At 33.3% G+C, this 21,120-nt stretch overlaps 1 protein-coding gene across 2 annotated transcripts in view; it reads right to left on the bottom strand.

The window, feature by feature from the left end:
• The window catches only part of fru (sex determination protein fruitless), a 191,359-nt gene that overhangs the window by 18,707 nt on the left and 151,532 nt on the right, over positions 1-21,120 (bottom strand). Inside the window, exon 5 of one of the 2 annotated variants that reach the window (XM_072539740.1) lies at positions 14,696-15,617. The exons of the other annotated variant lie outside the window; for it this stretch is intronic. Coding sequence (XP_072395841.1) covers positions 15,400-15,617 — 218 coding nt within the window. The 3' untranslated portion in view covers positions 14,696-15,399. Of the gene's footprint in view, positions 1-14,695; positions 15,618-21,120 lie in introns of those variants that run through there. 2 annotated transcript variants of the gene reach the window in all.

The raw sequence follows: 21,120 nt of genomic DNA, 5'->3' as shown, positions 1-21,120 counted from the left end.
TTGTTCTTGCCGGCGGTAGGATTCGAACTCCGGACCACCGGCATGCGAGGCAAGCATCCTACCGCTTGCGCTACGCAGGCCCTTGTCATAATCATAACGTTCAGAAAACAGAAGCATATTTAAGGAGCTGGTCAATTTTAGCGCCGAATTGGACAACGACTTAAAGGTTCATATTCAAAGTTCCAAATCTTTTAAAGGTACCTCAAAAACAACCCAAAATGAACTCCTTGCGTGCATGTTTACCACGAGGAAATTAAGAAAGAAATTGAAAATTCCCCTTAGCAGCGATTGCCGATGAAACGACAGACGTTGGTGGTGAATTTCAATTAGTTATAGTTTTGCAATATTTGTGTAAAGGAAGACCAGTTGAGAGATTTTGGAGATTTTATGTACTGGACGGACATGATGCTAAGTCCATCGCTGAATGCATTTTAAATGCTTTAAATCCTTTATTAAAACATACTCCGAACAAATTAACTGCTCAAAGTTATGATGGCGCATTAGTTATGAGTGGTGGATTAAATGGTGTCCAAATGACCAAGGTGCATACCAAGTGGTATGCACACCAAATGAATTAAATAAGGACAAGTGCATGTTCTATCAATAAGTAGTTTAGGATATTTTTTTTCTAATTTATCTGGTTTGTACTCATTCTTTTCTACGTCTCCTCAAAGAACAAAAATTTTGGATGAGGTGGTTAATCGCAGGTTGCCAAAATCTTCCCAAACACGTCGGAATCTTCAATCACGGGGTGTTCATCATCATTTAACCCGGATCTATCCACTGCTGGATATAGGTCTCCCTCAGTCTTTTCCATGTATTTCTGTTTTGTGCTGTTTGCATCCAATTTTTGTCGATCCGGTTTATGTCATCAGACCATCTTGTTGGTGGACGACCTCTACTTCGATGTGCTTCTTGTCTCGGTCTCCACTGTATTATTCGCTGTGTCCATCTATTATCCGACATTCTAGCTATGTGCCCCGCCCAGTTCCACTTAAGGGTCATAATTCTTTTTATGGCATCTGTCACTCCTGTTCTCCGTCTTATTTCCTTGTTCGTGATCCGATCCCTACGAGAAATGCCTAACATCGATTGTTCCATGGCTCTTTGGGTAACACAAATTTTATTTCTTACTTTCTTGGTTAGTGTTAATGTCTCTGCACCATATGTAAGTACTGGCAACACGCACTGATTAAAGACTTTTCTTTTAAGACACACAGGCAGTTCTGATTTAAGAACATAGCTTAGCTTGCCGAATGCCACCCAAGTGAGTCCTATGCGGCGGCTTAGTTCGCACGTTTGATTATCTCTTCCTATGCGTATCTCATGTCCTAAGTACTTATATGAGGTGGTTTCTTCAATATGCATGCCATTTACTGAAATCTTTTCGCTTAACACAAGATTTGTCATGATTTGTGTTTTTGTGTGGTTGATTTTTAATCCTACTTGTAGGGAGGCTAGGTATAGTTTCTTCAGTTGCGATACTACATCATCGATTCTGTCAGCAAAAAGGACAATATCGTCAGCAAACCTCAAATGACTAAGCATTTCTCCATTGACATTAATTCCTTTTTCACTCAGATTTGCGTTCTTAAACATATGCTCTAATAATGTTGTAAACAATTTTGGCGAAATTGTGTCTCCCTGTCGCACTCCCCGTTTTATTTTAAATACGTTGGTCTTTTTATCTGCCAGTTTCACACTTGCTGTCCCATTTTGATAGATGTATTTTATCATGTTTATATAGCGATGATCTATACGGCACTCTGTTAAGGCTTTTAACATCTTTTGATGACTTATTATGTCGAAAGCTTTTTCGTAGTCAACAAATACTGTTCATACTCTTCATGAAAATAGAAAAGACCTCATTGCAGTTATGGACATTAGACAAAGTACTTCACGTAATTTGTCATCCATTAATCAAGCAAATGGTTATAAATTAAAGCTCCAGGATAAACGTTTTGTATTTTGGTTATTTATTTTTAATAAAATAATGCTTCACGTTGCAATTACTTTTTATCAATTGCAAAAAGTATGCACTGATTCTGTGAAAGTGAAAAAAGATTTGGACAATTTTGAAGCAGCAATTCACGGTATAAGGGAGCAAATGGACGTCATTATTGATAACATCCAAGAAGAAATAAACACGTCACAGAGACAAACGGATAATGAAAATGATGAACCAATAAAAAAAGGCGCGAATTGAAGAGGACAGGCCCAGCAGAAAACGGGAAGCCTTAGAGATATGCGATGCAGTTTTGTTACAAATAAAAACAAGGTTTACCTTCTCCGGACATTTATCATCATCATCATCATATGTCATATTTATGCATCAGTTCCCCGAATCATTTCTTAATGAAACAAGCAGACAATTTTTATTTGTAAAGAAAACTCAGCTTCAAAATTACAAGTACTGTATCAGCGAGACGAATTAAGTACTAGCCCTGGGGCTGTTCCGCTATCAGTTTTATTAAATGATAAAGGTTTAAAATGTACATTTGAAGAAACTACTAAACTTTTAAGTATATTAATTACCATTCCTATGTAAACATCTGAAGCAGAACGTTGTTTTCCGATACTAAAACGAATTAAAACATTCCTTAGAAATACCCTAAAGGAAGCTAAGTATGCTATCTTCAGAAAAACATTTTGTTTGCCCGAATTCTGGCACTACCTTCTTAAAGTGATACGAGCCGCCACTGTCACAATATACAGGAAAGTTAAAGAATTCACAGGTGGACTAAGACGGGGGCATAAAGGAAATCTAACGGATTCTGACGGAAATATCATCTTGGAAAAAACAGAGTAAAATAAGAAAGTGGAAAGAATACCTAGAGAAACTGTTTAAAGACCAAAGAGATAACTGTGGGCTAGAAGAGGAGGAAAATGATGGCTCAAGAATATTGCAGAAGGAAGTTTATTCTGGAATAGCATAGCTAAAGGAAGGTAAAGCAGCGGGCTCCGATAATAATTATCACAAAGATACTCAACATCATAAACAACTCTGCAAAAATACCAACAAAATAGCTGAAGTCAGACTTTATTGCACTTATAACTAGGAGCTAAGAAATTCCCAGAACACTGTACGATGAGTCTCATGAGTTATCTTCTAAAACTGTTCCTAAAGAGAATCCATAAGAAAATGTACAAGCTGTGTGAAAGTCAAATTTCTCCCAACCATTTCGGGTTTATAAATGCTGTTGGTACGAGAGAGGCTTTATTTTAACTAAAACTCCTATTCCAAAATGCAGATACGTTAATTGCGATGTATACGCATGTCTAGTTGTTTACGAGAAAGCGATTGATTGAGAACAGCAGGCTAATTGATGCAAATACTAAAAGAAGCAGAAATTAACAACCAAGACCTGAAAATAATTAAAAACCTTTATTGGAATCGGACCGCAAATCTCAGAGTTGAAGATGAACACACCGAATACGTGAAAATCATGCGTGGTGTTTGGCAAGGTTGTGTTTTGTTTACTCTAATCTTCAATCTTTACTCTGAAAAACATCAGATATGCAGATGACATCTTAGTATTTGCGGACAACCAAAAAGACCTACAAGTCCTTACGAACAAAATCAAGTACTACTGTCAAAATATAAAATCCATATAAAGGTAAAGAAGATAAAGCTCATGATAATTAGCAATAAAAAGATAAAAAGTAAGAAAACTGTGATGCTACGTCTTCTATGCCCTTTTTATGGTGTCGAATCGTGGACCTTAAATGAAAATATGTCCCAAATTAGAGATCCTCGGAAGAATGAAGAAGAACCGAGAGATACTGACTAGCATCAAATCTCGAAATCTACAGTACTTTGAACACAATATGCGAAATGAATGTCATCCTGCAAGGAAAAATATTTAGAAAGCGAGGTACAGCAAAAAGAACTTCTTGGTTAAAGAACCACAGAAACTGGTTTAACGAAATATATGGTAATCGAAAGATTACCATAATGATCGCCAACCTTCGTTACCGATAGGCACATCAAGAGGAAGAAGACGGACAGAATACTGAAATAAAAAGCACACATATTATTCTTTACTATTTCTTTTATGAGTATTTTTTAAAACTAGAGCTTTCTTACTAACAGTTTTTAATATACGGTTTAGTTTGGCCATATTTTATGGCAGCCAGTATAAAATCATAACAATGATCAACATTGCTGGTATTGAGCAAAATAAAAATCTATTATAATATAATCATTACATAATTACACCACTGATGTAATTGCTATAGCCTAGAGTAAACTCATGAGCATTAGAAACACATAATATCAGTTCGAATCACAGACTTCTCAATTTGACAGTAAATTTTACTAAAGTACTGTCTTTTTTATTTGGTTTAACATTAGATTTAGTACTTTACATTCACTGATTAAAGCCAGTATATATTACTGGTTAATGTCATATTTACAAGGATGGATTAAAATGTTTCGGAATACATACAGTATTAAAATCGAACTAAACTTTTCGGCTTAAACAAAATGAACGGTACGTATAGTTTGCTTGTCGATGATCTATCAGTCTGAAAAAGAATAGCAGCAGATATTGTTGACTACAATTGATATTCATTCAACAAATTGCCAATATTAAATAAAAAATTATAGGATAATGCACATACACAAGAGTATACAGTTTATTACAGATAGTGTCTGACTTTAACCCGATAAAACAAAAATTCATTCAGTATATAAAACATTTAAAGCAAGTGAATCGTACTGACAATCTCAGAGGTATTAATTACGATTTATTTTTGTGTTCATTGATTTATTTAGTTTAAAATAATTTTAAAATATTGTAGCTAGGAGAATGACGAATTTATTTTTTAAAATATGACTGCGCCAGTTAAAATTTTTTTTTTCTATCTAGTATCATGTATTCCATATCATGTAAATGATATTCTATATATTTTTTCGAACTTCCCGTATTTATGACCCATATGCACATATGCTTTCAACAATGGCTTTGGAAATAGATTTTTTCGTTTTATTTGTTACCTTATGGCATCAGAGGATTGAATTTAATGTCTTGTTGGCCCTTTTCGTTAGATGTTAATGTTACACCTACATATACTCAGTGACATTAGAAGTGTTACACCCAGAAGGAATAATTTCTTGAACTTAATTTTTTGGAAACATGGTAGATTTACATCAAGAATTAAACGATAACGTTGTCAAGAATTTTTATTAACAAGTAATCAATGCATACTAACAGATCTACCTAAACCGCTAACTTGCCGTTAAAATACGGATTTTGATATGGAGATTTTAATGGAGGCTTAAGCCGCGTTTACACGATGACAATTGGCGAGACAATTGTCATCACGTCGTTGCGGATTGTCGGAGGCCAGTCCAGTTGAACGAGAAGATGTTTATACGGGGCCAACTATTGCCATAGCGGTAGACAGCTAAAACATGGCCGACTGCTCGTCATCTGTGGTGTCCGGTGAGGGAACTGGCAAAAAACAAGACAGCACTACTGACCTACACCGTTCACACGGCGCCAATTGCCGCGACAATTGAGATTTTGAGTGGTGGGGGGGCTCACTGGACGCAGCTCATTGTCCTCAGTCTACTCCCGGAGACAACTGAATTGTGAGGGCAGTTGGCAAGGCAATTGGCCTGAAGTGTTTAGACGAAGACAATAATTTCATGCCAGTCAGTTGTCTTCTGACAATTGTCTCGCCAATTGTCGAAATTTGACGTTTATTTGCGGTAGAAAAAACCTTGCGACAAGATCAGTATAAAAGTCTTGCAGACAAGATTGGTTCCACAAATGAACGAATGGTTTGGTAATAGTCGCAAGGTCTTTATGCAGAATGGAGCAGCTTGCCATACGGTTAAAAGTATTTAAAGTGTTTTTTGATAGAATAAGAAATTCCTCTATTACCATGGACCAGCAACTCACCAGACATGAACCCCATTCAAAATGTCTGGGGGTTCCTAAAAACGAAGTTGGCTAAGGAAGTAATAACAAACAATGTTCAGTTGATAGAGAGGATGATTTTTCATTGGAACCTTAATAACAATTAAAAAATGGAAGTAAGATGCATAAATAGTATGTCTAGGGGACTTTCTTCACTTCTTAATGTGCTAGAACATATAGCAAACACAATTATCCCTATATAGGTTTTATACCAAATGATAAACACTGTAAAATTATACAGTTATTATATAATGCAGTTGTCAGTGCGATCCTATTTAATTTAACTTTTTCTGAGCACATTGTTTACACTGGAAATTTATTAAGCGAATATACTTTTTCATAAATGTTGATTTGATAATCTACACACCATTATTTAATTCTATATCAATATTTTTCGTATTTATTCATTGTACCACATTTTCCAAATCACTTTAATCCATTCAATATGATCTCCCTTTTGTATATTTTTAGGTAACTATATTATACCAGTAACTTTAACAAGAACTGTTGCACATTTTTCAAAACCTTTATACACAGTACCTCTTAAAGCTAAGCCAACGGTCATTCAGGTTGAGGAGGAAGATGACAAAAAGTGAACTGACATAAAATTGTGTAAGGAAAATTGCTGTTCATTGGCAGAGCACTGCGGATCATTGTTCATGCGAGATAGCGAGACAAGGCAATTAAGATTAGTACAACCTCTTGCACTAGCGCCATCTACCCGAAAAACTTTAAGTTTTGCTGGAACTACCTTCACAGTAATGATAGTAACCTATGCATTAACCTTCTAAAAATTTCAAATATAATTGGTTTAAAATAGAAACAAAATTATTTTCCTTTTTATACATATAACCTAAATTTTTCTATTAAATATTTTAACAAATTTGCAATAGAATTTATGATTTATTTACTATAAAAAATACTGCCTTTTTTCTGTTTGTCTACATAATTTCTTAGTGCAGTAAACTCTTATTAGTTCATTTTTGACATATGAATCATATTTAAAATAGTTTGTGTCGTGTGTGTTGGTCGTTGTAATAGATAACGACATCCATAAAATAGTACATTACATAAGTACTATTTTCTGAAAAATGCAGGGTTCTGCTGGACACCAATGAATGCATTGTAAGATATCTTCGTTGGACCAGTTACTTGTTTTTCCTGCAAAATTTCTATGGTTATACAATTAGGAACACAACTGATTCGCCGCCAGAGCACCAACATAAATATGCTTCGGAAGCGTTTGCTACAAACTTCCTATAATTATGATATATAAATAAGACAAACAGTATATCCACATATTTAACTTTGTTACGGCTTATTGAGGGTTGGCAAACGTGTGGAACCGGCTTTAGATGCAAAATTGTTGTTCTAATTACATACAACTGTACCGAATAAAGGCTAATACTTATTGGTATTCCGCAGCTTGAACTGATGTTTGATATTTCGTCAACCATCGTCTAAAAAATATATAAAAGGCTGACCCAGAATACTGAATTTTGTTGTAGTTTGCAAGTGATCCTCCGCTCCAAAAGAAAAGAGATAAAAATGCTCATTTTTAATTAACTGTAAATCATGTAATTTTACGTCGAATTTAATTTTTAGACCTATCAACATTGAAAACAAAAGTTACGTAATTTGTTGGATTGCCTATTTTTAACCCTGTTTTAATAATATTTCAAGTGATATAACGTAAACCTACATTTATTTGGTAGCAATATCAGGTCAAGAAAAATGTGCAAAGTCTATAAAAACTATTCCAGTAAAACCTTAATGCTTAGCTACATTACTTATTGTTCCAAGTATAATTATGAGGTCAAGAGTATAATATCAAAATCTGTAGATATTTTATTAAAACGGAATTCATTGTATCTCAGTTTGGTTTTGAAAATTACAAAGTATATTATGTTTATTGTGCTTATACTATTTAAGTAATGTATATTACTTAAATATATAATTATATATATGTATATATATAATGTTTTATTATAGTGTAATAAAAATATTGATGATGTAATCTTTATCTCAGATAATGAAGATAACTGTTCTAAAACTCTTTAATCTAGTAATGAATAGAATCATACAAGAATCTAAAAATGTTCAATAATCAATTTTATAAAAATATTAAACTCACCAGGCGTCCGGATTGAACCACGTCGATTATCACCTGCGCCGAGCTTTCAACATCCTCTTTGATGTCTTCTTCAGAGCTTGTGGGTCTCAGTCTCTTGAGCCCCTCAACGCTACTATAGTGTTCATTAGTCAATAATGCGGTGACTAGTGAACAGTGTAGTAGTCCCTGGGGGCCCAAGGGACTGAGAAGACCCCGGAAGTCCCGAAGAAGACATCAGAGTGCATGATGAAAGCTCAGCGCAGTGATAATAGATGCGGTTCAACCCGGAAGCCTCGTGAGTTTAACATTAATTAGGATTTCCTCTATTTCTCTGTCTCTCATTTCCCGATTTATGCCTTCTCTCTATGAGGCGAAATCTACCGCTTTTCCTTCTACCATAAGGTTGCCATGTTATGATTTGTTTTGAAAGTCAATCTTCGGGCATTTTTTGAACATGACCATACCATCTGAGTTGTTGGGTACCAATATCTTCTACTATTGTAAGATTTACTTTCATAATGTATCTTATTTTACTGTTAGTAATCTTTCCAATCTCGATTTCCTTGCTGGACATCTCCAGAAATCCATTTCCGTTGCCAAAGTTTTCTCAAATATCAACATCTATATAGTTAGTGGTGACAACTGAAATCAAACGATGCAAAATTGCAGTGAATAACGAAATAAGTCCCGAGTTTTGAGTATTTGGGAGTAGAAATAGACAAGTAGGGAAACCTAAACAGAACGTAAAGAAATAAGCAAATAACAGTTTATATATCTGCATGTTTGAGGACTATGTCATGCAGAGGACTTTTGTGAGACTAGTGGACAAGTATGCTTATATAAATCATACGTGATACAAATGAGAGACGATACAGCAGAAACAACAAGAATACTTAGAATGTCAGAACGAAGATCCTTGAGGTCAATACCAGGGAAAACGTCCAGAGATGGAATATCAAATAACAAAATGAGAGATTCCCGTAACATCCAGCTCATTGTTCGATATAGAATACGACAGTCTATGTTCAGTAGAAAGAGAATGTTACACTAGAGAGCTAACCAGAACAGCAAGGGCTTTAAAAATAACAGGGACTACCAAAACCTTTAAAAAATGGCCAAATAGGTTGGCATACAATGCCACAAATAAGTCTTCAGTTTTAGATCTGACAAGAACAAGTCAAAGATCCCATATAAGAAAAACAAGAGTATTATCACATAAACTGCATAATGACATATAGTACTTATTCAAAGGTAGCTTAACTCCATAGCAATAAAAGCCAAATAGCTAAGCAATTTGTTGGAAAAACGAAAACAAAGGAGTTAAAAGAAGAAGGAAGATCCAGAATGAGCTGGTAGAGATTAAAAATCAGAACGGAAGTAAGAGAATGTTTTAAATCTATGTATAATAATAATATTAAATTGGAATACTATATGTCTATATCAAGATGGAAAAGTGCATAACGAAGTTAAAGAAATGGAATGTATATAGACATTTTGAAATCCAATAAAGCAAGATGTTGAAGGATCAACAGGAGGATACATTGTTCAAACGGGCAAAGAGAAAAATATACACGTGAAATTTAGCAGCAGATCAAGAAGAGAGAACTGTAAGAATCCAAATGGACTATATATTTGTAGACAGAGATACAGAAACGCAATTATGTCAGCAAAAACATATTTATGACTAAAAATATGCACAAATCGATACTAGTTAATTAAGGAACACACTCATAAAAAAACGGCTGACAGATGAAATCAATAATAGATTAATGAATGTTAAGAATACATAAATTCTCCAAAATACTGAAACTGGTAATAAAGACAGAAATAGACAGTTCTGACACCAATGCGATACAAGGTGAAACAACGGATGACAGAGGAAATCTTGAATTTAGTGGAAGAAACGCGCTACCTCAAAAACAAAGATAATCAGAGCAAAAATTAAACATCAATTCTATATTTCATGGACACTAAGTTATAATCACCCGATTCGTATAAACGTCTGAGCTAACGGTATCAAATTTCGCTAAAGTAAATGTGACAGGATGCAGGTTTTCACACAAGTGGTCTAAAGTAACCGGTCTAAACATGAAAAAGCTGATTAATGGTGTCAAATTTCGCTGAATTGCATATGCACCACCAGACCTCTCTCAGCTGACAGACCGTAACAATTTAGAAAACTATAGAGGTATCAATTTACTGAATTCTTCTTCTCATTGCGCCGTCTCCTTTCGAAGGTTGGCGATCCAAATGGCAATTGTAGTTTTGGAAACTGCTGCGCGAAAGATCTCTGCGGATGAGCGGTCGAACCATCTCCTCAGGTCTTTCAGCCACGAGTTCTGGCATCTTCCTACTGATCTTTTGCCCTGTACTTTTCCTTCCAGTATAACTTGAAGTAATTCATATCTTTCGCCTCTCAGCACATGACCCAAGTATTGCATTTTCCTCTCTTTGATTATTCTTAGTAATTCTTTTTGTTTACACATGCGACGAAGTACCTCAACATTAGTAACTCTTTGTACCTAATATACTTGTATAATTTACTGAATGTAATCTATAAAATATACACAAAAAATAATAACAATCGAATAAAAAATATTACAAAGGCCATTATAGGAGAAGAAAAACACGATTTTCTAAACGGCAAGTCTGTTAACAAAATTGCTATTATTTCAAAACAAATTAAAGAAAAAAATGGAGATAATTTAGCCTAGAAACCTAACCTAACATAACCTAGAAACGCATATTGCATCAAAGATTTTAAAAAGGGCATTTGAACAGCTCGATAAGCACAAACTATTTAAAATTATAGAAAAAAAAGAGGATACACAATACCCCCGTTTTACGCTCCAAAAATATGTACAAAAATACAAATATTACGATTAAAATCCAGTCAAACGAAAAATAATAATAATATTATTTATTTATATATTTTCCCCTTAAAGGGAGTGTGAGCCGTATGGCTAAATCTGGATAATAATAATAAAAACAAATTAAGTAAACAAATCATAAATTACAAAACAAAAGGAAGAAATATAGAAGGCCCTTTGATAATATGGTGCGTAGTTTAATACCGAAACAAGCAATGAATGCCGAATCCCTGGAATGAAACAGAAAAAGAAGTTTGTCAAATCAATTATATTTTGACGAATCAAAATTTTTGATTCTATAATTGAGAACATTCTTAATTAATCATAGTGTAGAAGATTATGAAATACAAAAAAATAAACAATTATTATTGTGATAATTGCTCAGACGCATTAAATGGGGTAGATAAAAAATCCAAATGTGTGTACGATCTATGGAAACAACGGTATAAAATTAGATAACGACAACGAACATATTCAAATCGAAACGTGCTTTTATAGTAATTTTTATAAACACAGCTACCTAAAACATTGAGTATGAGTGTATAGAGACGTGCAAATTAGTTTATTCAAGAGCTCCTCTCAACCAAATGAAATAAATCTACTAATAAAAAAATCGCTGTTCACTAATTACTCTAAAAGCTCTGATCGACAGGCGAGTAAACCAGCTGTTTTATGGCTCGTCGGTAAAGCTCGCCAGTGTATCATTGCAATACCGCAAATCAAGGTAATAAGTTTTGTATTAAAAATTCTATGTTCCGTTAAAAAATTTCCAAATCTGTATATTTTCGAGCGAAGTTACAATTTACAATTGATTCCAAAAAAACTACTATAAAAAAAGAAGACATATTTTACATGTTTAGGTATATAGTCGACTCTCGCTCATCTGCTCAGTCTATACATTATTAATGTAAATGAAAACTTATTTTATAAAGTAGATGTAATGTAAATTATTTTTATTATTATAAGCAGCCACCCAACACCTTAGGGTAGAAGGGTTATTGATTATATATATGTATATATATATATATATATATATATATATATATATATATATATATATATATATATATATATATATATATATTATAAGCAGCAGAAATATAATATTCTATTGTTACAATGTAAAGTGATTAGCGAGGAAACATATTTTCTTACGCATCACCTATGATCGAATTTAAAATTTCCGAGAATTCATGATTGAAACGTGATTTCGGCTACTTTTTTTCGCGTGATTTTGGATGACTAATTTCATTTTTGTTTGCTAGACAATACAGAAAAGTACATTTTGAAACTGTTTTCTTGTGACACGTTCAAGTAATATATTGTATTTATATGGGATTAAACCACAAGTGATTGTAATGAAAATTACACTTCACATACAGGGTGCAACAGATAAAGGGCCAATTAGAAATATCTCGAGAACTACAGATAACTGAATCATGAAAATTGGAATGAAGAGGTTTTGAAAAGTGACCTATTTATTGAAAATATTTTCATCTTATAAGTTCGTTTTTTTAATGGGACATCCTGTATATTCTTTAATTTTAGAAATATTCACGTTATTCTGAACATTTTTTGTTAATATTTTACTATATCTATTGTGAACCGTTTTTGAGTTATAATGGTTTTTATATGATAATTACACTTTTCTACCATGTATATAAAGTTCAATATTCTTTAATGTAATTTAATAAAAGTTTAAATTCCTTAGGAACTTATTAACCCGATACAGCATTGTCGTTTACAGTGTAAAGTTGCCTTGTGCATTATACAAGGTGCTGTCAAAATTGGCATAAAACCGGCATCCTTAATTTTCGCTTAATTCCTTTTTTCAAATGGGACATCCTGTATGTGATTCATTATTTTAGAAAAATATGCTTTTTACTATCGATCTGTATTAGTATTTCCTATACCTAACTCTTGCGATATTGAAATAAATTAACTTTATACATTTTTGTCACAAAAAATTTATTCATCGAGTAGTCTATGGAATATTCTGACAAAAATATGTATATTATGTATTATTTTACAAAATTGTTAATGTTTAATAGCAACCTTGTTGTATGCTATTGGCTGACAGTTATAATATTAATTTGTCTAACTTTCTTTACAAAATAATAATGGCCCATTTAGGATATACAATTGATGATTTTTTAAATTCAATTATAATTTACGGTGAATGTAATAGAATAGTATCCAGAATTTGCCGTGTTTTTGCTGAGGGATATCCTGAGAAACCCCGACCAAATCATAAAACTGTAAAACGTTTGTTAAACAACTGTTTTCAGTGTGGTCAGTTTATAAGTAAAAGGACCCACGCCGATAATAAAGACTTACAAATAGATATTGTGGGATATTTTGCAGCTAATCCAAATTCATCCTTACGGTAATGTGTATACGCTAGCTCAACATTTACATCCTGGAGATTATGTAAGACATGTAGAGTTTTGTGAATGGGTTTTAATAAAATGCCAAGATCAAGATTAAAAAAATATATATATTTGGTGTAATGAATCGAAGTTTACAAAGTGGTATGTGTAACCGCCATAACAGTCACTTCTTGAGTGACGAAAATCCTCAACGTGGGATAGTAAATTTCAAGCATTCTTTTCATTCAATGTCTTTGTGCTGTGAAAAATAATAAGATAGTCGCTCCCATGATTTATGAAGAAAATTTAAACGGAGAGCGTTACTGCAACATTTTACGGAAAGTAATTGTACCAGCACTGCACGCTTTACATAATAATAAGGCTAGCAAGGTTTGGTTTCAACAAGATGGAGCACCGGCTCACAATATTCGAGGAGTGGACACATTGCTTGATAAAATATTTAGCGATAGACGGATAGCTAATAAAGATCCGTTTCTCTGGTCACCAAGATCCTGTTGTCACCTTTAGATTACTACATTTTGAGATATGTTAAAAATAAGGTGTTTTCTGAACCTGTAACTGCTCATCATCATTCAATCTTCGCTTATCCACTGCTGGACATAGATCTCCCTCATAATTTTCCATCTATTTCGATCTTGTGCCTCTTGCATTCAATTCCTATGACAACGTTTTAGATCGTCAGTTGAACGTGTTGGTGGACGACCTCTGCTTCGGTAGGCATCATCTCTTGGTCTCCATTCCAGTATCCGTTTTGTCCATCTCTTATCTGTCATTCGAGCCACGTGACCTGCCCAGTTCCATTTCAGTGTTGCTACTCTCTCTACTGCATCAGCCACTCCTGTTCTTTGTCGTAGCTGGCGATTTGGGATCTTGTTTCGTAGTGAAACGCCTAACATAGCACGCTCCATCGCCCTTTGACACACACGGATCTTTTGAACTGTTCTCCTTGTCATGGTCAACGTTTCCGCACCGTAAGTTAACACTGGCAAAACACACTGATTAAACGTTTTTCTTTTAAGGCATATTGGTATATCAGACGATTTGAAAATATGGTTCAGCTTGCCGAAGGCTGCCCAAGTCAGTCTTATACGAATAATCAGACGTCGTATAAGACTGTAACTGCCGAGGAAGCTATAATAAATAAAGTAAATAAACATTTATTACATTAATAAGCAAGTGCCTATTTTCTTTGATAATATCTTTTTAATTGTTCAATGTTTAACTTAAAATATGAAAGTTGTAAATCAACACAACAGAATCTACGAAAACAAATTTTTGTGTTCGTAAGAAATTTAAACTTTTATTCAAATTACATAAGAGGATATTGAACTTTATATACATGGTAGAAAAGTGTAATTTTCATAAAAAAACCATTATAACTCAAAAATGGTGCACATAGGTATAGGAAAGTATTAACAAAAAATGTTCAGAATAACGTAAATATTTCGTAAATTAAAAAATATACAGGGTGTCCGATTAAAAAAAAACGAAGTTATAAGAAACTTCCGATATAACTGGAAGTAGAAAATAGATGAAAATATTCTCATTAAATAGGTCACTCTTCAAAACCCCTTTGTTCCAATTTTCATGATTCTGATTTTTCTAATTGGCCATTGATCTGCCGCACCTGTATGTTTTTATTTTTCGAATTCCAATTCAGTAATTATTTTCAAAGAAATATACATTAAAAATTAACAAATTGTTATCCTATATAATATTTCCGGATTGGAAATCAAAAAGTCAAAAAACAAATGTAAAATGTAATTTTCATTGAAATCAATTGTAGTTTAATACCATATAAATTCAAAATTTAAAGAAAAGTACGCATTTTACAATGAACAGGGAGTCCTACAATTTTTAGAAAAGAGGAAAATTTTCCCAATTACAATAACCAATATACTTTGTAATTTTCTTGAACTCTTGAATGTGTTTAAGTCTATTAAAATATACAAATTTATATTGTAAAAATAATTTAAAGCCAATAAGAAATATCTGTTAAAACGCTTCGTTCAAACCGTTCCCTGCAGTTCGGAAGCCTCTTTCAAAAAAGTTAATTATACTTGAAAAAATTTACCTATAACCTAGCAATGTAGCATTAGCTAAGCGACTGCAGGATGCTTTGTCCTCATATGCAACAGAAGTGTATCACTACGGGTGTACACCGCCGGACAATGCGTACAAGAATACTGTCCCGGGAAATGTACGTAATAATGGTTTCGGGTATTGCTTACAATCTTCCCGCATAGCACGCACCTGCGTCGTTCGTCCATCATGCCTACTCTTTCAAAGAGCTGGGAGACTTTGTAGCACTTTATATCTGAAACAAGAAATAGAGGATTAGATATGTGGGGTGTTATTGGTTATCGGTATTATTACCCATCGTTCTTTGTCGACGACTCCATTTCCTTATATGGCATAGACTTAATTTTTTTTAATAAATGGTTATATGTTAACAACGAAATAAAAAAGCTTAGTCGTTATTGCCAAATATAGGAACAAATTTGTAGCTAAGGGACATAGGTAAAAAAGATCATGTTAAGGAATGAATTATCCAAATATGTGACAAGTTTCTTACTTACTATACGAGTATGGGCATAGCAAGAAAACCTATTTTTCTGCACAGCTTTGGGCGTTGTTTTTTCGTTATTAACAATTAAATGAGAAAAATGCAGTTTTTTTCTAAAACAAAAACAGATAAGTGATAGAATCGACTGTTTCCACCTCCACCTCCACAAAATTTATTCTCCCTACGGCTGTTTAGGCAGAGTGCCTTTCTCAAGTGATCTATTTTTAGCATGCGTTTACATTTTATCGTCTTCGATTGAGTAAGCTGAGGAGGGGAGAACTGTTTGTCTCAAGTCGGTCAACCAGAATTATGCCTGTAATTTATAATTTGTTAATTTCCATAGATTCTAATAAAGATATTTTAAGGCTTTTTTGTGGAATGTTAAGAATTTGAAATTAGTCATTAAAAGAATGATTATGGTCTAGAAGGTGAAGTGCGTAGGTAGAATCTGTTTTTCTAATATTGAAAGAGCTATTATTTTAGCTTCCCAGAGGCCACATAACCTCTTAAATCTAAAAAAGAAGCTTTTTTCGACTTTATTTTTTTCTGAACGCAATTTTGTTTTAAAAAAATCAGAAAAAATTCATGAAGGTGTATCTTTTGAATACAAAATAGCCTGATTTTTTTCAAATTTTTGTATGGAAAATTGAGCCTAGGAACAATCATTGAAATTTTCAATAATTTCTTAGGTTATTTTAATAATTTTTGGCTAACTTTTAAATAGTATTTTTTGTGTATTTTTTTTCGTTCTTTTGAATGGCCAAGGCAGAATTTTCAATTTTTGAGCGGAAAGCATCGAAAAATAAAAAAAAACCGTTTTTTTACTCATTCCTTTGCACATAACCTCAAAACTCAGTTGGTAATTGAACATTTTTCGACATTTTTTCTTCCACATTATCAAATTCTATTGTAAAAGTCCGCATTTAACTCTTTCATAAAGATAAAATTCGAAAATACCACGTTTTTTATCCTTTTTGCACTTTTTTTACCTTACCTCAAAATCAGCTAGTTATATGTATGCTTTTTCATCTTACGGGCTATGAATCATCATTGTTAAAATAATCATTTTTAACTTACAAATTCTCAAATTGCGAAAAAATCGTGTTTTTCTAATATTCCCCCACTTTATTGGTTCATAACCTTAAAATCTAGTCGCTAAATGATCGAATTTCCGCGTCTTTCTGACCGCACCCTTAAATTTTGTTATACCATTCATTTTCTTAGATAGTCAAACCTCGAAAAAGAACCATTAGCTTTAAGACTGACCCTTCCTCAACAAATGTTTTTATCGTTTTTAATCGTATATCACTTATTGTGCGCAAGCCTTAGTTGATAATGCATATTGCCTACATACAGTCTAATACCAAATGTTTATCAAAATAAATAAGTTACTAATAGATAATGATAGAGCACGCCTATGGGATATATCATTCCTTTGTCCTAAAATCCGTTGTGAGTTAATATCGAAAATCTCGAGTTGGATTGAAATTCTCGAAGTAGTTGGTCAAATCGAAGTTTAGAGTTAAATATTAAGGTGGGTACACATATGCGAGCCGAACTGTTTGCGAACTGCTCGTGAGCTGTTCGCGAAGAGTTCGTTGAAAATATGTTTATGTTCAGGCTATCCAATACCCTAAGTATCTAATAACAAACCGAAAATTAATTTACTTCGTTATTCTAAACATTTCGGTATTTTGTTTAGATTATCTGTTATTAATTTCTCTCGTTACTTTTGAATAAGCCGCGCTCGTTCAGCAATTTTGTTTAACCGAATGATCTCATCGCACACTTAGCAGAAACAATTTATAGACACAATTTATAGTTCTGCGAACATTCTTTGTGTTCGTCCCAAAAACCGACAGGCGGTGGTTCCTGACGAGCAACGAACGAACAGCTCGCAAGCGGTTCGTCCCGTCGTACAAATTAACGAATATAGCGTTCACAAACGGTTCGCGAACAGTTCTGCTCGCATATGTGTACCCGCCTTTAGAATTGCCATTTATCCTATAGGCGCGCGTATCGTACTCCATGGGCTAGCAGGGTCAAAGCGATACGAAGGCGACACTAAAGGTCGCGACATATTATCATGCACATATAGTTTCACATAGAACGTTTCAGTTTGGTGCGGTGAAGATGTGTTCTCGCTTTCCCACATATTTTCTTTTTTATTTGCATCATAATAGCATTTATCATTGTATTTTATAAAATTTCTTCATCGTGTACGAGTTCAAATAATTTTTCGAAATCCATTTTAACTGTAATATTAAACTGTAAATATCAAACCAGAGTATTTTTAAAAAAAGAAGAGGTATCACTTCCGTGCAAAAGTCCTAATTGTTTATCACTTCCGTGTTTAATTGTCACAAAGCAATAGAAACACATGCATAAATGACAAAATAGCCTCGAAAATTATTTTTTTAAATACTTTGTATCAAATCAAACAAATACCTAAATACAACGAGGGGAAAACGGCGGACTCCTAATTCACATTATCCGTACCAACAGGTTTCGACTCGTTCCGTAGCGGTCGCATCCGTAAATTATTGTATTCGAATATACTGAACGGAAACGTTAGGTGTCTGATACGATACGTTCCGGACAGTGTGAATTGTTCATATTTAAAACCATTTAAATTATATTTTTCGGTAACTAAATGCAACGTGCATAATAATATGCCACGATCTTAAGACGAAAGCAGTGGCGACAACTACAATGTCTGCTACGCGCATGATCCGTAACCATGACAAAGACAATGGAAGTATGCGCGTTGCAGACATTGTTTCTACATACATTAGCTATCTGAATTTGAGGTAAAAAAAGTGCGAAAAGGATAAAAAACGTGGTATTTTCGAATTTTATCTTTATGAAAGAGTTAAATGGGTACTTTTACAATAGAATTTGAGGTTATGTGCAAATAAATGGGTAAATAACGGTTTTTTTGATTTTTCTATGCTTTCCGCTCAAAAATTGAAAGTTCTGCCTTGGCCATTCAAAAGAGCGAAATAAAATACATAAAAAATTACTATTTAAAAGTTAGCCAAAAATTATTAACATAACCTAAGAAATTATTGAAAATTTCAATTTTTCCTAGGCTCAATTTTCAATATAAAAATTTGAGAAAAATCAGGCTATTTTGTATTCAAAAGATACACCTTCATGAATTTTTTCAGATTTTTTTAAAGCAAAATTGCGTCCAGAAAAAAATAAAGTCGAAAAAAGCTTCTTTTTTAAATTTAAGAGCTTCTATGTTCTCTGGGAAGCTAAAAATTTGTATAAAGTCATGTTTTTATATGGTCTATTGAAAGCACAAGTCACGGTGCTGATGGGCGCGGAGGCACTTTTGACCATCCCGCTATAGCCTTTAGGTAAAAATTTAGTGTGTTTCAACATAATATCTAACAATTATTTTGACATTTTATATGACGGAGCTGTATAAAAAAAATAAAAGGTAGATTTCCAGAGTGCCTAACGACAGCCATTATTATTCCTCTTCATAAGGGTGGTGAAAAATCGAATGTCTGCAACTATAGACCTATTGCCTTACTACCGGTCCTATCCAAAATTATTGAGAGACTTGATGAGCCCGAATTATGTCCTTTTTCGTTGAAAACATTTTATCACAACGTCAGTTCGGCTTTTTGTCTAATAAATGTACCAGTGATGATATTTTTTCTGTACAACATGAGGTCTATCAAGCACTAAACAATAATCTTTACACTACTACTGATTTTTGTGACTATGCCAAAGCTTTTTAATGTGTAAATCACGATATTTTGATAAAAAAACTAAATTTCTACGAAATTCGAGGTATTTCTTTCAATTGGTTCCAATCTATCTTAAGAGCGTAGGCGCAAAATTTTGGGCCAATGCTTTTTAAATGCATTCATTTTTTTCGAATCCTGAGAAAACTAATAAGTATTTTTGAAAAATTTAAACGCCGTATGAAAGAATACAATATTACTGAGGGCCGAAAGTCCTTGAAAAGTTCTATAATGTTTATTTTAATAAGTTACAGGGGTGAAAAAAAAAAAGAGAAAATTTAGTGTGATTTTTAATTTCAAATATCTCATTCAAAAAAACTTTTTGTTTCGGAACGGAAGGAACTTTCGGCCCTCGGTAATAATGTAATCTTTCATTCTGCGTTTAAATTTTTCAAAAATATTTGTTAGTTTTCTCAGGATTCGAAAAAAATGAATGCGTTTAAAAACCATTGGCCCGAAATTTTGCGCCTACGCTCTTAAGGAATAGGAAACAACTAGTTAGAGCAAATGATACTGACTGTAGTCACAAAAGTATTATATGTGGAGTACCTCAAGGTTCAGTATTGGGTCTTCTACTTTTCCTTATCTTTATAAATGACATCACTTAAAAATCGATGAAAAAATTTTTCTTTTTGCTGATGATACCAGTATGACCTGGAGGAACTCTAATATTGCAATTCTTCATGACTTCTGATCTACTTAAAATAAAAACCTGGTTCTACTCTAATTTACTCTCTTTTAACGTGGATAAGACAGTAGCATTATCCTATAAAGAAACTCTTCAACCCTTGCTTCTTAATAACAGCCAGATTAGTATCGTTGATTTTGTAAAATTTCTTGGTATTTTTATAGACAGCAACCTTAAATGGTCCCTTTATATCGATTTGTTAAGTAAGAAACTACTGCATAGCCTCAGCCTGCTATGCAATAAGATCTGTTTAGAAGGAAATCAATTTAGCATCAACATATTTCTCTTCGTTCGAGTCCCATCTTCAATATAGTCCTCCTTTTCGGGGTTCTAGTACAGCTGCCCAATCTGATGTCAGGTTTAAATTACAAAAAAGAGCAATACGGTATCTTTTTGGCCTCAGTAGAAAAACACATTGTAGAAGCTACTTCAAAAATCACGGGATTTTCACTCTTCCCTCTTTGCTTAATTCGTAAACACCCACATGTTTTTCTAGCAAGATCTAATCATGACTACTCCATCAGAAATTCAAGCTTTGATGTGTATTTACCGATCCCGTCCACTGAGTTAGTAAATCTATATTATATTCGGCAAAAAAATTATACAACCATCTCCCTTTGCAACTTAAATAAAGACCATATTATTCAGTGGAAGAGTTTCTTAACGAATAACTAAGACATTACAGTACATTTATGTACAAGTAACCAAAGTATTTATATAAATTGTATATATATATATATATATATATATATATATATATATATATATATATGTTTATAAGCAATCGTTAATTTAAAAAATTTTT

Source organism: Diabrotica undecimpunctata, chromosome 8 (genome assembly GCF_040954645.1).
Source record: "Diabrotica undecimpunctata isolate CICGRU chromosome 8, icDiaUnde3, whole genome shotgun sequence".
Taxonomy (NCBI): Eukaryota; Metazoa; Arthropoda; class Insecta; order Coleoptera; family Chrysomelidae; genus Diabrotica; species Diabrotica undecimpunctata.
This window is presented reverse-complemented; position numbering and strand designations above follow the sequence as displayed.